This window comes from Triplophysa dalaica, chromosome 11 (assembly GCF_015846415.1).
Source record: "Triplophysa dalaica isolate WHDGS20190420 chromosome 11, ASM1584641v1, whole genome shotgun sequence".
Lineage (NCBI taxonomy): Eukaryota > Metazoa > Chordata > Actinopteri > Cypriniformes > Nemacheilidae > Triplophysa > Triplophysa dalaica.
The window spans coordinates 4,544,645-4,558,845 of NC_079552.1; the positions used below are offsets into that span (position 1 = coordinate 4,544,645).

Sequence of the window (14,201 nt, forward strand, 5' to 3'; positions counted from 1 at the left end):
TAATCTTGTTATCATAAACGACTGTGACTGGTCAATCTCAAAGTATGATGAGATAAGTAGAAGAAAGCACGTGACCGTCCAGGGTCCACAAGTAAAATGCACATTTGATTTAATACCATATTATCATGAGCTAAATATAGTTGTCCTGAGAGATAACAGTCCCCAAATAAGCACAATGAAGTCAGATAAACATTTATTCAGAAATCTTATTTTGTCCCTTATTTTGGGTTTATATGCATTGTTGACTCACATGTCTTTGCCTTATAAGGCAATGTTTAGGAATAAGGCTGTTGTCTAAATTTGTGGGCAATAATTGCATAATTATGAAAGTTTTAAACTTAGCCTACGTAGTACTATTAACTATAAAGATCCACAGAATATGTTCATCTATTCTATTCTATCTCTATTTTTTCTAAGTTAAACTTTACAGATATTCTCTCTCAAATTAAACACCACAATTTGACAGATTTTAGTTATGTTTATTCATTCTATTCAATATTTTTTTCCTTTCACTGAAAGTAACATGTATACAGGCATGCTTTTAGTAAAATATGTGTTTGCCATCCATAAATGCAGCAATTAAAAATGCAACATTGTGTACACACCCCTTAAGGGCCCGATCCGTGTTTTGCAGTTTTTGAAATCAAAGGAGCTCCGTTATCTAAAATATTTATCCAAAACTAACACTGACATGATCCTTACTGAGTCTTTGTTGTCATTTCATTACAGACACTTAGTGTTCAATATTGCTTGAACAATAGAACCCATTTGACAAAACACAAAACCAACAGTTAATGGAAAAACGTGTGGCTTGACCTTTTCACCCTTTTCTCTCCCATCACTGGCTTTAGAAGGTTTACGTGTGTTTTTTATCTCAGGAACGTGAGTATTGTACAGTGATTGATTAAAACAGGATAACAGGTGATGCAAACTCAGAGTCTTTGTACAATTATCATGATCAAAACTCCAAAGCACCACATTATTGATAAGGACTGAGCTGCAAGTTCATACATTGACATTACTAGTGTAATAGTAAGAGCTAAAGTCAACATGAAATAAAAATACTTTTAAAAAGCATGTTGGACAAAATCCAAGTTGAAAGTCTTTAAGTGAACATGTGGCAATTGAATTCACAAGTACAGAAAGAACTTTTCAGTGACTTGAAGGAAAGCTTGTGAAAAACATTTCGACCATTTGCATTATAAGCTCTGTGAGAATTCACCTCAGGCCAAACACTTTCAAACTGTCTGTACTTATTATGTAGTTAAAAAAAGCGTGATTGAGATTCTTAGACCATCCAGTGAGACTCAAATGTCCTGTCATATGTTGAGCTCATAGCCAGACATACAAAAAACAAACTCATTTTTAAAAGAAGAGTTTTTTTAAGCTAACTGTGGACGTCAGATAGTGATGGAGTAATAATGCCTGGTCCTTGTACGATTTTTAAGTAACGCACAAAGTTGCGCAGAATGAAGTAGAAATTCATCGTTCATTCTATACGCGTGTTATAATCTTTAAACAACCCAGAATTGTTCATGTTGTCTGGCTGCTGAATAGAACTGAAACACATTAACTGTATGGTTCAGTCTTCATTTTGCTGTCCAAACCATCAACAAGCAACAGTCTGTCCCGTTTCTCAAAGGACGAGCTCCAGTGGCTGGTTATCCCCCAGCTGGTCCAGTGACAGGCAGTTCGTGGAGCGCTGGACATTGAATGAAGGTTTGTCTGGACAGGGACTGGTCGGAGAACAACTTGTGAAGTGTGGCTGGCCAAATGTGTAGCTGTGAGAAGTGTCTGGAACTGAAGATGTTCCCAGCGGTACAAGAGGGGAAAACAGTCGCATGTCGTCCAGGCTCAGGCTGTAACGGTCAGCTGGGTTACGCTTCTTTTGTGGACCTGTAAATAGAAGAACATTTTTTGAGATAAAATTGTGCAAGCACATGAAAAACAAAAAAATATTTGTATTATAATATCAATCTTTTTTTTATTAAGATGTCAGGACAGGCGTTTAGATGTGAGACACTAAAAAAAATTGAATCACATTTTGCAATCAGATACCTAAAGTTCGATCTCATAAGTGTTTACCCACATACAACAAGAACTGACTGCCCATGTAAATGCATTACTAATTACTAATTACACAGTTTTTGAGTCGTCACCTTTAGAGTCAATCTGTGATTGGACAGTGGGACATTGGACAGTGGGACAGTTGACAGACACGCCCTCCAGTAGCTCAGCCAATCGCAGGATATCCTCAGGGTCGTCCACAGAAACCTCCCCAGGCTCCTTCGCCATTTCCTGTAAATCTAGATTCAGAATGGACCACAATGACCACAAGATTAAGAACAATTCTCGATATGCAATTTTTTTAAATAAAGACAGTACAAGCGGGTTGAACAAACAGACTAAAGAACTTCAATAAATCACATTCTTCAGCTATTTTGGGCTGGATTGTATGCAAGGAATCTCAGCAAGGCCCAACTACTCCGTACTATTCAGTACAGATCGTAAATTACGTGAAAAGCGATATGTTGCGCTATTGCAAAATAGATACAGTTTTTAAAATACGTGCAAAGCCTGGGTAAAAGAAGTTGGCATGATTCAAACACCATAACAACACAGTGGTACCTTTCCAAGATAAGCTCAAAACTCTCGTGACATGCCCTCTGGCGTAAATGCTGTTCCAAAAAGTAGGCCTCAAATTTATGCTGCATCCTAAATAAATCTTTCGGCCAAATTTGAAAGTAGCTTTATCCGTCATACATAATCTCAGTAAGCAATACAGAAAATTCTGCTTAAGAGGGCAGCTGACAATGAAACAAAAGAAAATAAAGATGAAGACAGAATTGAGGTCTTGCAATCTTCACCTTCCTCCTGCCATCTCCTTCCATCCTCTTCATCGGCCCTGCCTTTGCTGCTCATGTCAACGCTGGAGGTGTGTAAGGAGCTGTGAATGATAGCAGAGACAAAGGACTTCTCTTTCTCCTCCATAGAGACCATTTCCACGGAGACGCTGTGTTGCCTGCTGTCCGCCTCAATCCCGGAGCTGCTGGTAGAGTGTCGAGACAGGTGAGGACTGCCCTCGCTGCAGGGCTGATCCAGGTCCAGTTCATCACTGATGTATGACTCACGATACCTCTTCTTCTCTGGATTCAGGGAATGTTGAGTCCAACATTGAAAGGAAAAGAAAAACATAATATTTTACTTTTTCAAGAGTACATGTTTATACACTTTTTTAACTTTCAAAATTGTTTGTATTGTGACATACAATGTCATATTTCTATGACATTTAAGCACATTTCTCTTGTAATACAGTAATTTATTAAACGTATTCTATAATGATGTACTGTCTTATAAATGAAAATGTTTACCGCGTGTAAACATCCCGTCAACAACTTCAACAATTTAAATGTACAAAATAACGAAAAACGACTTGAAATGTGACATTTTTGTGACTTAACTCTTTCAGCGCCATTGAAGAGTTATCTCGTCATTTAAAAAAAAACGCTTCCCCGCCAAAGGCGAGTTTTTACGGCAATCAGTGTTTGTTCTCTTGTACCGCAGGTGGCGCTATTACACACCACTGGGAAAAAGTACAGAATCCCAGAACCTAGAACGTATATGTTTTAGCGGTTTTTAATGATTGTTCTGCGTGGAATCTGGGCGGAATCTTTGATAAAAACGTTAATTATCTCGGCTGTTTAATCAAAATGAGGCATTTTTGAAGTAACCTACCCACATCTACGGAGTGATAAAAAACAAACAAATGAAGATGGTTTCTTTTGTTTAAAAGCCGAGACTCTGTTCTTTCATTTGACATATTGTTTGTCCATATATTCTTTACAGACAATTTACTGTGAGCCATTAAAGTTGGTGAAAATGTTATAAAATGCTGGCGTAGGCTGGCAACTTTTTTTTAAAGAGGCTGGCGGCGAATGAGTTAATCACCCATAACATCTGAAGTCATTAACTATATGGGATCTTCATCATGGCACAAAACACGAAGAATACAACTCACCCTCCGTCTCCTCCAGCTGCCGCAGGTGTTTGAGAGCAGGTTGCAGGCTGAGATACAACCGGTGGCAAGAACTCAAGTGTAGCAAAAGGTGACGAGAGCGAAAGGCAGAACCTGTGTAGTACACCAGCTTCCTTGCAGAGGGCAAACCATCTGGTTGGATCTCGAACCTCTTCCCCTGTGCAGAGAGGATAGAACATCTAAACCACTTTCACTTCCACATTTTGTCAATAAAATGCAGTGAAAGAAAAACATGTGAGACTGGTGTGATGAACTGTAGAGACATGTCAAGTAGCAACATGAAATATACCAGAAATGTGAGTCGTCCCACATGAAACCAGGGAAAGTCATAGAGCAGGTCACGTACATTGTTCAGCTCCTGCAAAATAAAAACAAATCATCATTGGAATAATTCAGATTTATACAGCTCCGATATTTTATTGGACATTTCAGCCAGTTTTTCATTTTAACCACAAAACGTTTTATGTGAGCATTTTTAATATAGGATTATTTGGCAGTGGAAGAAAGGAGTAAAAAAACAAATCCTGTTTTTAATCAAAGTACAAAGTGGAGTCCATTTAATTTTGGGGTCAGGGCCCCAACAAAGAGAGTCTTTGATCTCTTTAGACACAGGGTCCTTAGTATAATCCAGCCCCATACGCTTTAACAGACAGATCAGGGGACTCAGGGGAATGGCATGCACTCCAAATCCCTTTTTATGGACCGAACCATCTAATATATTCATGCCAGTCAGGCCTATCTGGAGAGCCCTATCATGGAGATTGGCACCGCATCAAAGAGAAAACACAGGACTGCACTAAATCACAGGAACGTGAACAAAAATTTAAAGAGACACACACGCCTATGTGAAGTCATTCCAAATCCAATGAGTTGGCAACAACATTCCATTTGTACTTTAACAAAACCGAGAACTTCAAAGTAAATACCAAAGTTAAGCACATTGAATAATTGTGTCAATATTATAAAATGCATGAGACATACAGTGCTGCCTGTGTAAACGTATATTGATGTGCGCATAGCGAGGTTATTATAGTTTACTAAAATTAAAACTTTGAAAACGTTCCTGTCCATTGAAATAAAATAAATTATTGACCTAAAAATTATTGGAAAATTGAAATGTCTCGAAAAGAATCTGAAGTTAGTTCAGTTAAATTATAACTATAAACCAAAACTAAACTAAAACTTGAGTAAAAATTAAGTAATCTTAAAACCAATAAAATTATAAAATGATAAAAAGCATATACCAAAATTGCTAAAACTTTTAACTTAAATTAAATTTTAGAGCAAAATTCTAAAAATAAAAGCCAATTAAAAATATTAATGAAACTAAGATCAAAACTATAACAACTCGGGCACATAGTTGGGCAGAAATTAACATACACATACAGCCGCGAAAAAAATGAAGAGACCATTTCAATGACCCCCATCAGTTTTTCTAAATGTACTATTTATAGGTATGTGTATTGGTAAAATTATTGATTTATTTTGCGAACTACTAAAAACATTTATCCCAAATTTCAAATAAAATAATGTTTCTTTTGGCATATATTCGCAAATAAAAAATGAACAGGTAAAAAAACATATGCTCTGTATTTTTATCAGACCTCAAATACTCCAAAGCAAATAAATTCATGTTCACTTTTAAGCAATGCAACAGAAATATTTGTACGTGTAGGAAAAGTTCACAATTGATGTAATAACAGTTTTCATGTGTCTTGTTGGATGTCACGAGGTTTGACTTTGTTGAAATTCAACAATACAGACACAATACAGCTAGAAATGCTGATTAAATGAATATTTGGAATGCTCTCTTAATTTTTTCCACGGTTGTATTACTTTTTAATTTCAAGTCCTATTCAACAAAACAAGCCACACCTCAATTTCACTAAAAAGATGTGAACCATGTTTTATAGAAGACTTTATGCATTCATAAACACACACCTGATACACCTGCATTCCTCGAAGGGTGAGTCCAAGAAGAGCTGAACCCGTTTCTTCTCTCTTGTCCTGCAACATAAACACATTGTCAGCTATGGAACGTCTTCATCAAAGCGAAAAGATGTGTGTGTTTCTGTGCCATTTGCACCACCAAACATGACAACAAAAAGTGGTATTTGTTCATCAATACAATATATTCTAAATTCATCCATCATCTATCACACATTGTAATTTTCCCTTTTTCAAAATCATGTTTTCGGTGCCTCTAGGGGTATATAAACCACACATTTGAACTTTCACTGTAATGAAGACATTCCTCAAATCCTCCCAACATTCCACAGCTGAGAAGGGCTTGACCTACAGCAAAACCTTCTGATAATAGTGTGTGACCTCTGACCTTCTGTAGGCGATAAAAGGTGACTGGGACATCCTCCAGGCGGCAGGATTCTCTGATAAACAGCAAGATAGCGTCACGAGAAGACATCCCCCACAGTTCTTTATGAACCTTGGGGCCGTGACGCAGCAGGTAGTCAATGCCGCGCTTGGCAATTATCTGTGAGGGGGCAGACAGGGTTCAGGCATGACTATGAAGTGTGTGTGGGCACTCACCATGAATGATTAAACATTTAATCAAACGTTTATAAAAAAACGAATTAATATCCATTCTGGTCTAGACTGGTTACTGATGCTATGGGGACCGGCAAAAAATGTACGAATACAGACCAACATTGGTCATTCAAGCAAGCACAAACTGAACCCAAATGTACTATGACACACAAGATATTCCTGTTTAGATGCAAATCTATGAAACAACTGAAAGTTGAAGTCTTACCCAAGGAGGGAAGTATTCTTTGGGTTGGAAATACGCAGAGCATCCGGGATTGGGGCCCTCTGAGATATGGTCATAGAGATTGGCCTGTAGGGCGTATCCCGCCAGCTGAAAGTACACTTCCTCCTGCTGTCTGCATTCTGAGCGCAAGACACGTTCACGTAGGTCGTAGTAGTAGAGTTTCCTCGCTTTCCGTTCGCTGCCCCACAACACACAAACAGAGAGAAAACGTGACATAACAATTACAGACTAGATTTGGTTTCATCTTCTTAAGAAAATGGGAGTAAAACCCCACATTTAAAAGCCGTATATATGGGAATTTAGTGCTTTACTAGTCCGTTTTCTGATTTCCCAGACGAAAGCTAATCTGGATTTTCACCAGGAGCAGTTTCGATTTTACAGCACTCAAATGAGAAGGGGAAAGCCTCATAAAAAGGCTTTCTGAGACGGACCGGATCAAACCCAAGATCCCTTTAAATGGCCTCATCCACCCAGTGGATTACACTATTAAAGGAAAAAGACAGGAGAGGGTTCCTCACTCCAACCAGTTTCTTACCAGATAAGTCTGCCATTCTCCACATAGTACTGAACCTTCAGACAGAGCAGAGGTGGTACTGGCCTCTTCAGTGACCCCTGCCGAGAAAAAAAAACAGGCTTGATCAGGTAGCTGTGGCAACCCCCTCATTACAAAGCGACTTCCTGACCAGCCCACTTGTGTTTATATACTGTCGTACTGTAACTTTGGTAAGGGAGTGACTCAAATTGGACGAGCAAAACTAAATTCCTGTGAAAAAGAAGTGTCAATTCTAGACAAGTCAGAATTCCAGTGATAAGATCTACGGTTGTCTGCGATGTCTCACCTTCCCTGAGTCCTGTTTCCACTCCTTGGGGAAGTAGTTGGTGAGTTTCTCTTCCAAGTCCAGAAAGATGTGTTCATTGTCTAAACAAGCCCAAAAGGACACACAGAATAAACGCCCTCGGCCAACAAACAATGGCATCATGAATTCATGCATGAAATCTGCCCAACAATGACCTCAATTAGTGAGACGGCAGGAATGAAAAGACTCGTTCAGCCATCGTCGAATGCAGCGACCGGCGTGCTTGAGCCGTAACACCAGACAAAACATGCGATTGCAAAAGAATTCCACCGCTTTAAGTAAATCACTTGTGCAAGATTGGAATTAAAACGGCCCCAACATATGCCAAAAGAATAACAAGGAGGAGATTTAGCTAAGACCAATAAATCAGCGTGTTGTTGCGAGTTTGTAGAAACAGCTTTCCAAGCGCATTCATTTTTTATTCTGTTATCACCGCCGCGTCCCCAACGCTGACTCCCTCACTTTCTCACTTTTCTGACTCACTCGAGTTAATCACGAGAAGGCTATGACCCTGCTAAACACTCAGCCGATATCTATTTCGCCTCCTCTGTCCTAAAGTGGTGAATCACGGTGGATTCCAGGCTTAGCAAAGTTAATATAGCTCGATTCCAGGGCTCAGGGGTCACGGCCCCAAAATGCACATAAACAAAAAACCCTTTGTGTAAGTGGAGAGAGACACAAAATTGTGAAAGGTATTGACGAATGAAACTGGAATGTGACTGAGGCTGAAAAGGAGACAGAATGTGTTTTTCATTTGAATGGAGCGTAGATGATCAGAATTGCAAAATAACTGGCGAATATTAGATGCGTTATCCATTTGAAACCTATTTGATTTCTATTTCCATGGGAATAAAACAAAGTCTGCTTCTGGGCCGGTGCCCTCGCCGACCGAGGTCATTCATGTACGTTATATAAACAGGGCTATAGAATGGGCATTGGACCAGAAAGCCTTGTGGTGTAGGTATTTGCATGTGAAAGAAGACCAAAACGCCCCAATGTGTCATTGTGTTGTGATAACTGTTGCTATTGAAATACACAGGCTTTTAAGATGAACATATCAGAGAGATGAAATTCTTACTTTTGACTAGAGTCAATCCAAAGTAGTGGAGCTCTCGGACCCCGAGGATTTCACATAAACGATGAAACACATCTTGACCTGTTGCTTTCAGCTAGGAAAACAGAATAAATGTGAATAATATGACAATAATATGACAATAAGTCCAGTACACGAACATTATGTCAAATTCTCAAAATTCATATCTGATGAGCTCGCTAAACTGGCGATCTATAGCAAACAGTGCACAGTTAAATAATACATTTATAAGTGTCTTTTATTTTGTTGCCGTTACCAAGTTCCATAAAAGTGAATTTAATTTACCACGGTAAAAAAACACCAGTGTTTATGTGAGAACATTTAATTTGTGATAAAGTCGTAATTCATTTATATGATTATTAATGTTGCAAAATATTTACCCCCACTTTGATGTCTAATGTCTCTTTGGTGGGAAGGAGGACACACACTGTCCTCTCGTGTTTGGCAGGTATAGACATGCCCGATGGATGTTCATTCACAGACACACACACGCACACAAACTCAAACTTGTTTCTTCTTGACTTGACTCAAGATTTTCTGTTCATGGGTATTGGCCCCCTCATTTTTCAACGCCTGCAAAAGAACACAAACAAACTCGACTTTAGACGGAGTTCTTATTGGCTGTGATTCCATATCCTTGCTGGGATATGTTTCACCTTTATGAAATGTAATACAACCTGTACAAATGTAAGGCATGACATTTAAGTACACAGCACAGATACAAGCCCAGTCCAGTTACACTGCCTGTGCACGCCACAGTTCAATACTTAAAAAGGGCTCGAAAAACACATTCAATATTTTTACAATAGTAATAGTAACATACATTATAACACATATACACTGAGGAATCACAAAGAAATGTAATTCTTGCAGTGATAAAATGTCAATGTTCTGAATTTTTGGAAAATAAGCCGACTTCAAAATTTCATTATGTTACATAATCTGTTCCGGCTCGGAAATTTGTGCAAACACGTAATTAGGCAATTATAAAATGACAAAATTTGTAAACAATAAGGATTGTATAAAGATTCTTGGGGAGTGTTTGTGTTTCTGTAGTAAGTTTCACATTAAAGATAAGCTCACCTGTGACGCATAACATAAACAGCTGCATTCCTAACATTAACTGGCACATTTCACCTGCTCTGAATTTCTACTGAACTGAAAAGCTGTTGACGCGATGACACAAAACTCCCTTAGCGAAAATATTTCTTACCTTTTCACTCATTTGACAATGAAAAATTTTACAGTTTGTTATTGCACAACACAAACACATCAAACAACATAGCACAAAGAAAGATTTAAAAGATTTGCCATTTGTGCATTAAACTTATACATTTTATTAGTAGGTGTGTTCCTTGGAAATCAAACCCACAACTTTACTGCGCTGCAAACGCAATGCTCTACCATTAAGCTACAGGAACATAAAAAAATGCAATTGTTCCATATCTCTTTTTTTTATATTTTATATCCATTTTAAGTGTTTGACTGCTCTACATCATACATCCCAATCTAAAACAGAAATGTCATGATATTAACTAGCTGTTAAATGCAATTATATTTGTTTTTCTCTCACGATGGATTTATAGTGGTTTAGCCAATTTCTTGGGCGTGCAAGCAGGCAGATCCTTTCAGGCAATTCAGAGAATGACAGTCACACCTGTGTGCGATTTCATGTGATAAAGACTCTTACAGTACAGTTAACCGCTAGAGCCTCGGGCAATGGAGGTTCTTACCTCGATTCATAGTTATGACATCAACAATCTATTGCATCTCTTTCGATTAACCCGAACAAGATGCAAAGGATAATAACAAATCTTTTGGAGAAGTATGTGAGGTAACTGAGGGAGTTTGCCAGCAGTCACGTCTCCAACCAGAACCCCAGTTGGTACAATTTTCGGTGGGGTTGGATTTATGGGGTTTTATCTTTAAATCAATTAATCTCATTTAATCTGACCTGTCTCGAGATCCCTTCTCTTGGCCTAATCTAGATCTGTGGGAGTTAAAGGCCGGTTTCACAGGCAGGGATTGAGTTTAAACAAGGACTACGGCTTATTTGAAATAAGATATTTATGTCGCTTTTATAAAAATGCCTTTGAAGAATACATTACTGGTTTGCATCTTGAGGCAAAAAAATGGCAACTGCATATTTAAAGATATATGAGGGCGATTTATTTTCAGTTAAGACTACTCAAACTTTCATTCTTAGTCTGGGACTAGTCCTAAACCTTGTCTTTGAAACTGAGCAATAATGTTTCAGAACTACATTAAGTAGTTCACGCTAAAATGCCAATATTAACTCAACATTGCATTATTTTTAATGCATTTAATTTTTCTTATTGCAACATGCAATAAGGGGAAAAAAAGTTCATAGTGACAATAGTATCAAGCTTTAATCAGCTTTTATCAAGCGTACAATCACAGATGTATTATATTATTCACAGACATTTTTATTTTCATCATACAAAATGATTTATCTGGTATTGAATGCTGTTTAAACCCACACATTCAGTCCCACTAAAACATGTCACATCGCAATCTTTCAGGCGTGCGCACCTGTCTGAGAACAGTTGTAAATCCATCTTTAAGCATTCGTTAGACACGAAAAGCCACCTGACATGTAGACGGAGGCAAAGATAAAAGCAGATCACTCAAACCCAGCCACACAGTTCAAAACAGACTACGGCTGTGTACATAAGGAGTGTTTTCCCACCCTTAGCACATTCCAGACACCTCTGAACACATTTAAAACACATACAAAATACAGTTCCAGTGGAAAAACCTGATGGGTGTCGATAAACTTCTAGGGAACAGGATACAAGATGAGTCCATTTATGATCGCACCATTGGAAAAAATAATGCAAACCAATGAAGATGCATGAAACAAAACAATGGGGTACTACAGACAGACACTTTAAACAAGGTTACTACAGAAGAGCTGTTGATGCAATCGCAAAAAGCATGACTGGGATGTGGGGGGCCAGTCAAAAGCAGTTTTTCCACCTAGCTGTGGCTGTAATAAAGATCACTCATCGTGTTGTCATCCAGCATCAGTGAGTGAATGCGCAGTCGTGTTCAGGCACGTTCACGGGTGAGTCGTCTCTGTTATATCCCCAATTACATTTCAACCGTTTCCCTGTCTGTAGTGTTCACACAGCAAGAATACGCCTCTTAATACTTGAAAAGCGTTTAACATTTTTTTATTATGTTAGATTAGTTTAGATTGCATAATAAATCCTACGTTGGGATGTATGCATGAATTGCTCTTCCTATTTTATTGACAAACGAGGACTTGACTAAGTATATTGGCTTGACTATATCCACACTTCAATTGAGTGAATGACATTCATAATAAACATTGAAATATTAAATACACACAAGATAAATCTAAGGGGCTACAACAAATGGTGGTAAATTCTAGGGGTGTAGAATAACTAATGCAGTTACACAACAAATCTATAGCAAGCAATTACGTACACCTGGTCAAAAAAATTACAACTATCCGAGCCACAACATTGAAGCACAAATCTAATTAAATGAATTTGATGAAACACTTACCTGTTATTTTAATCCAGAGAGTCATTTATCTTGCGTTGCGATTTTATCCTGCTTTGGTCGGTACTCCCGAGACACACAAACGTCGCGCGCGTATTACCGCAAGCTGGAATCAGAGCTCTGAGGAGATGCGGATCGGATTGAACCAAGATGCAAATGCCAGGGGAGCATTTTTCTGCGAATCACTAACAATTTAGACAGGAGCAGGATTTTGCTTTAACGTTTTTACAGACACGATAAACAATTCAGGGTAACGTTGTGACATTAAGGAAGACTGTAAACTCAGCGGTGCACTCCGTGGAAATACACGATGTAAACGGCGTCCCCCCTCTTGTCATTCAAGAGTATGTATGAGCCCTCCTTTAAATTACACGCAACAGGTATGAGGAAGATCTTTGGACGTTTTGATGAACGAGTGTGTATATAACAGCACAAATTATTCCGTTTTGTTTTTACGGAGTTAAAATAGATGCATTGATTTAGTTTAATCAGCACGAAGCCGTCATTAAATTCACAATGGTATTCACAGTTGCTTCCAATAAACATAATTAATAGTAAAACTAATAGCAAACAAACGAAAGTACACTTACAGTACTGAAATCTCCTTACACTTCTACTGGAGTAAGAAACTACAGTATTTAGGAAACATTAGTAGTATTTTAGTACAAATTGTACATGTTCTAGGGTTAGTTTGTAACAATGGTGCAATAAATTCATTAATTTACTGCTTTTTTGCAGGGTTTCCTCTTTTTGTAGCAGTTTTTTGGGGAAACAAAGCACATTTCTAAACCTGCACGAGTCAGATTAAATCCAAGAAGATTAATCATCAAGATTAGTGTCTGAGATTACACAAATTCAGACTACCTCCAACCCATGGAAACCCCATCATTTGACCATTACAGCAGTACAAACTAATCTAACAATTAACAAATGATAAACACAGACTTCCAGGTCTCAGCATCAGCAATGACTCTTCAAATGATAGTTTAACTTAATAAAATTAAAGAAATGTATATTCTAGCAATATTATACATAACTATACTGCATTCATTGAACTCCACTATTCGTGTGCAGGATGATTAAGGGCCTTTTAGGGGTCGTGACAGGTCATGAGGGATTATTCACTACTTCTTTTGTGCAAAAAGGTGTCCGCTGTCTAATGACAATTTCAGCCTCTAGGAAAAGGTTGTGTGTTGTTCACTGCTGACCCCTGCTGTGATCACATTTACATTCATACAACCTTTGGTCTCAGACTTTTTTTTGCCTCTGACCAGGTCATCTCTCACCATCCACCCTACAACACATGACATCATCACAGGCAGTCAGGCGGAGTCCAGAGGACCAGGGGGTGGTGTGGCTCCACAGGCTGCTTTCATTCAGGTCTTTAGGTTTCCATGGTGACTCCACATTCCAAAGATCAGATGGTTTCAAGAGGCCGCATGCATTAAAACACAAGGCGCTAAATAAAGCAAACAAAACATTACTATTACACAGGATCATTTCATGCAAATGCTTTTTAGTCAATCGTGTATAAGAAAGTATTTGTAATCATATTTTTGATTCGTTACTTATAAGCATTAGTTATTACAAAATAGAAACATAAATTTAACATAAGGTAGACATACCATGATGAACAGCATCATATGATTCCACTGTTTTCCCAATCTGGCAAACAGTGCCATCTAGAGGACAACATGCTCCATTAAGATTTTTAATCTGCAATTTTACTTTTTTGGGATGAGTTTTGTAATGTCAATGTAGCATGAAGCCACGAAAAAAATGCATATAGTTTGGAGTGAAACTAGGTGAAACTAATGATGACAGATTGTTCATCTTGTAGCAAAAAACTCCTTTCAAATAATGCAAAATGAAACA

General features: G+C 38.1%; 1 protein-coding gene across 1 annotated transcript; it reads right to left on the minus strand.

The window, feature by feature from the left end:
- Nucleotides 1-464: 464 nt before the first annotated feature.
- zgc:172136 (uncharacterized protein LOC566376 homolog) lies at nt 465-12,611 on the minus strand. The gene is made up of 13 exons (XM_056761516.1): nt 12,330-12,611; nt 9,155-9,347; nt 8,760-8,850; nt 7,664-7,743; nt 7,360-7,436; nt 6,807-7,002; nt 6,372-6,527; nt 5,978-6,043; nt 4,326-4,394; nt 4,019-4,193; nt 2,868-3,146; nt 2,160-2,306; nt 465-1,896 (listed from the first exon to the last, which is right to left on the minus strand). The coding sequence occupies exons 2-13, from the start codon at nt 9,230-9,232 to the stop codon at nt 1,637-1,639; spliced, it is 1,674 nt and encodes a 557-aa protein (XP_056617494.1). The 5' UTR covers nt 9,233-9,347; nt 12,330-12,611; the 3' UTR covers nt 465-1,636.
- Between the last annotated feature and the right edge of the window lie 1,590 nt (nt 12,612-14,201).

What these genes read in the sequence shown, in the direction of transcription:
- zgc:172136 (XM_056761516.1), bottom strand. Translation starts at nt 9,232, where the DNA reads ATGTCTATACCTGCCAAACACGAGAGGACAGTGTGTGTCCTCCTTCCC. An exon ending in TGGGACGACTCACATTTCTG is followed by an intron (nt 4,194 to 4,325) that starts GTATATTTCATG and finishes CTCTCTGCACAG; the next exon opens with GGGAAGAGGTTCGAGATCCA. An exon ending in AAGGAGATGGCAGGAGGAAG is followed by an intron (nt 2,307 to 2,867) that starts GTGAAGATTGCA and finishes TTCTGAATCTAG; the next exon opens with ATTTACAGGAAATGGCGAAG.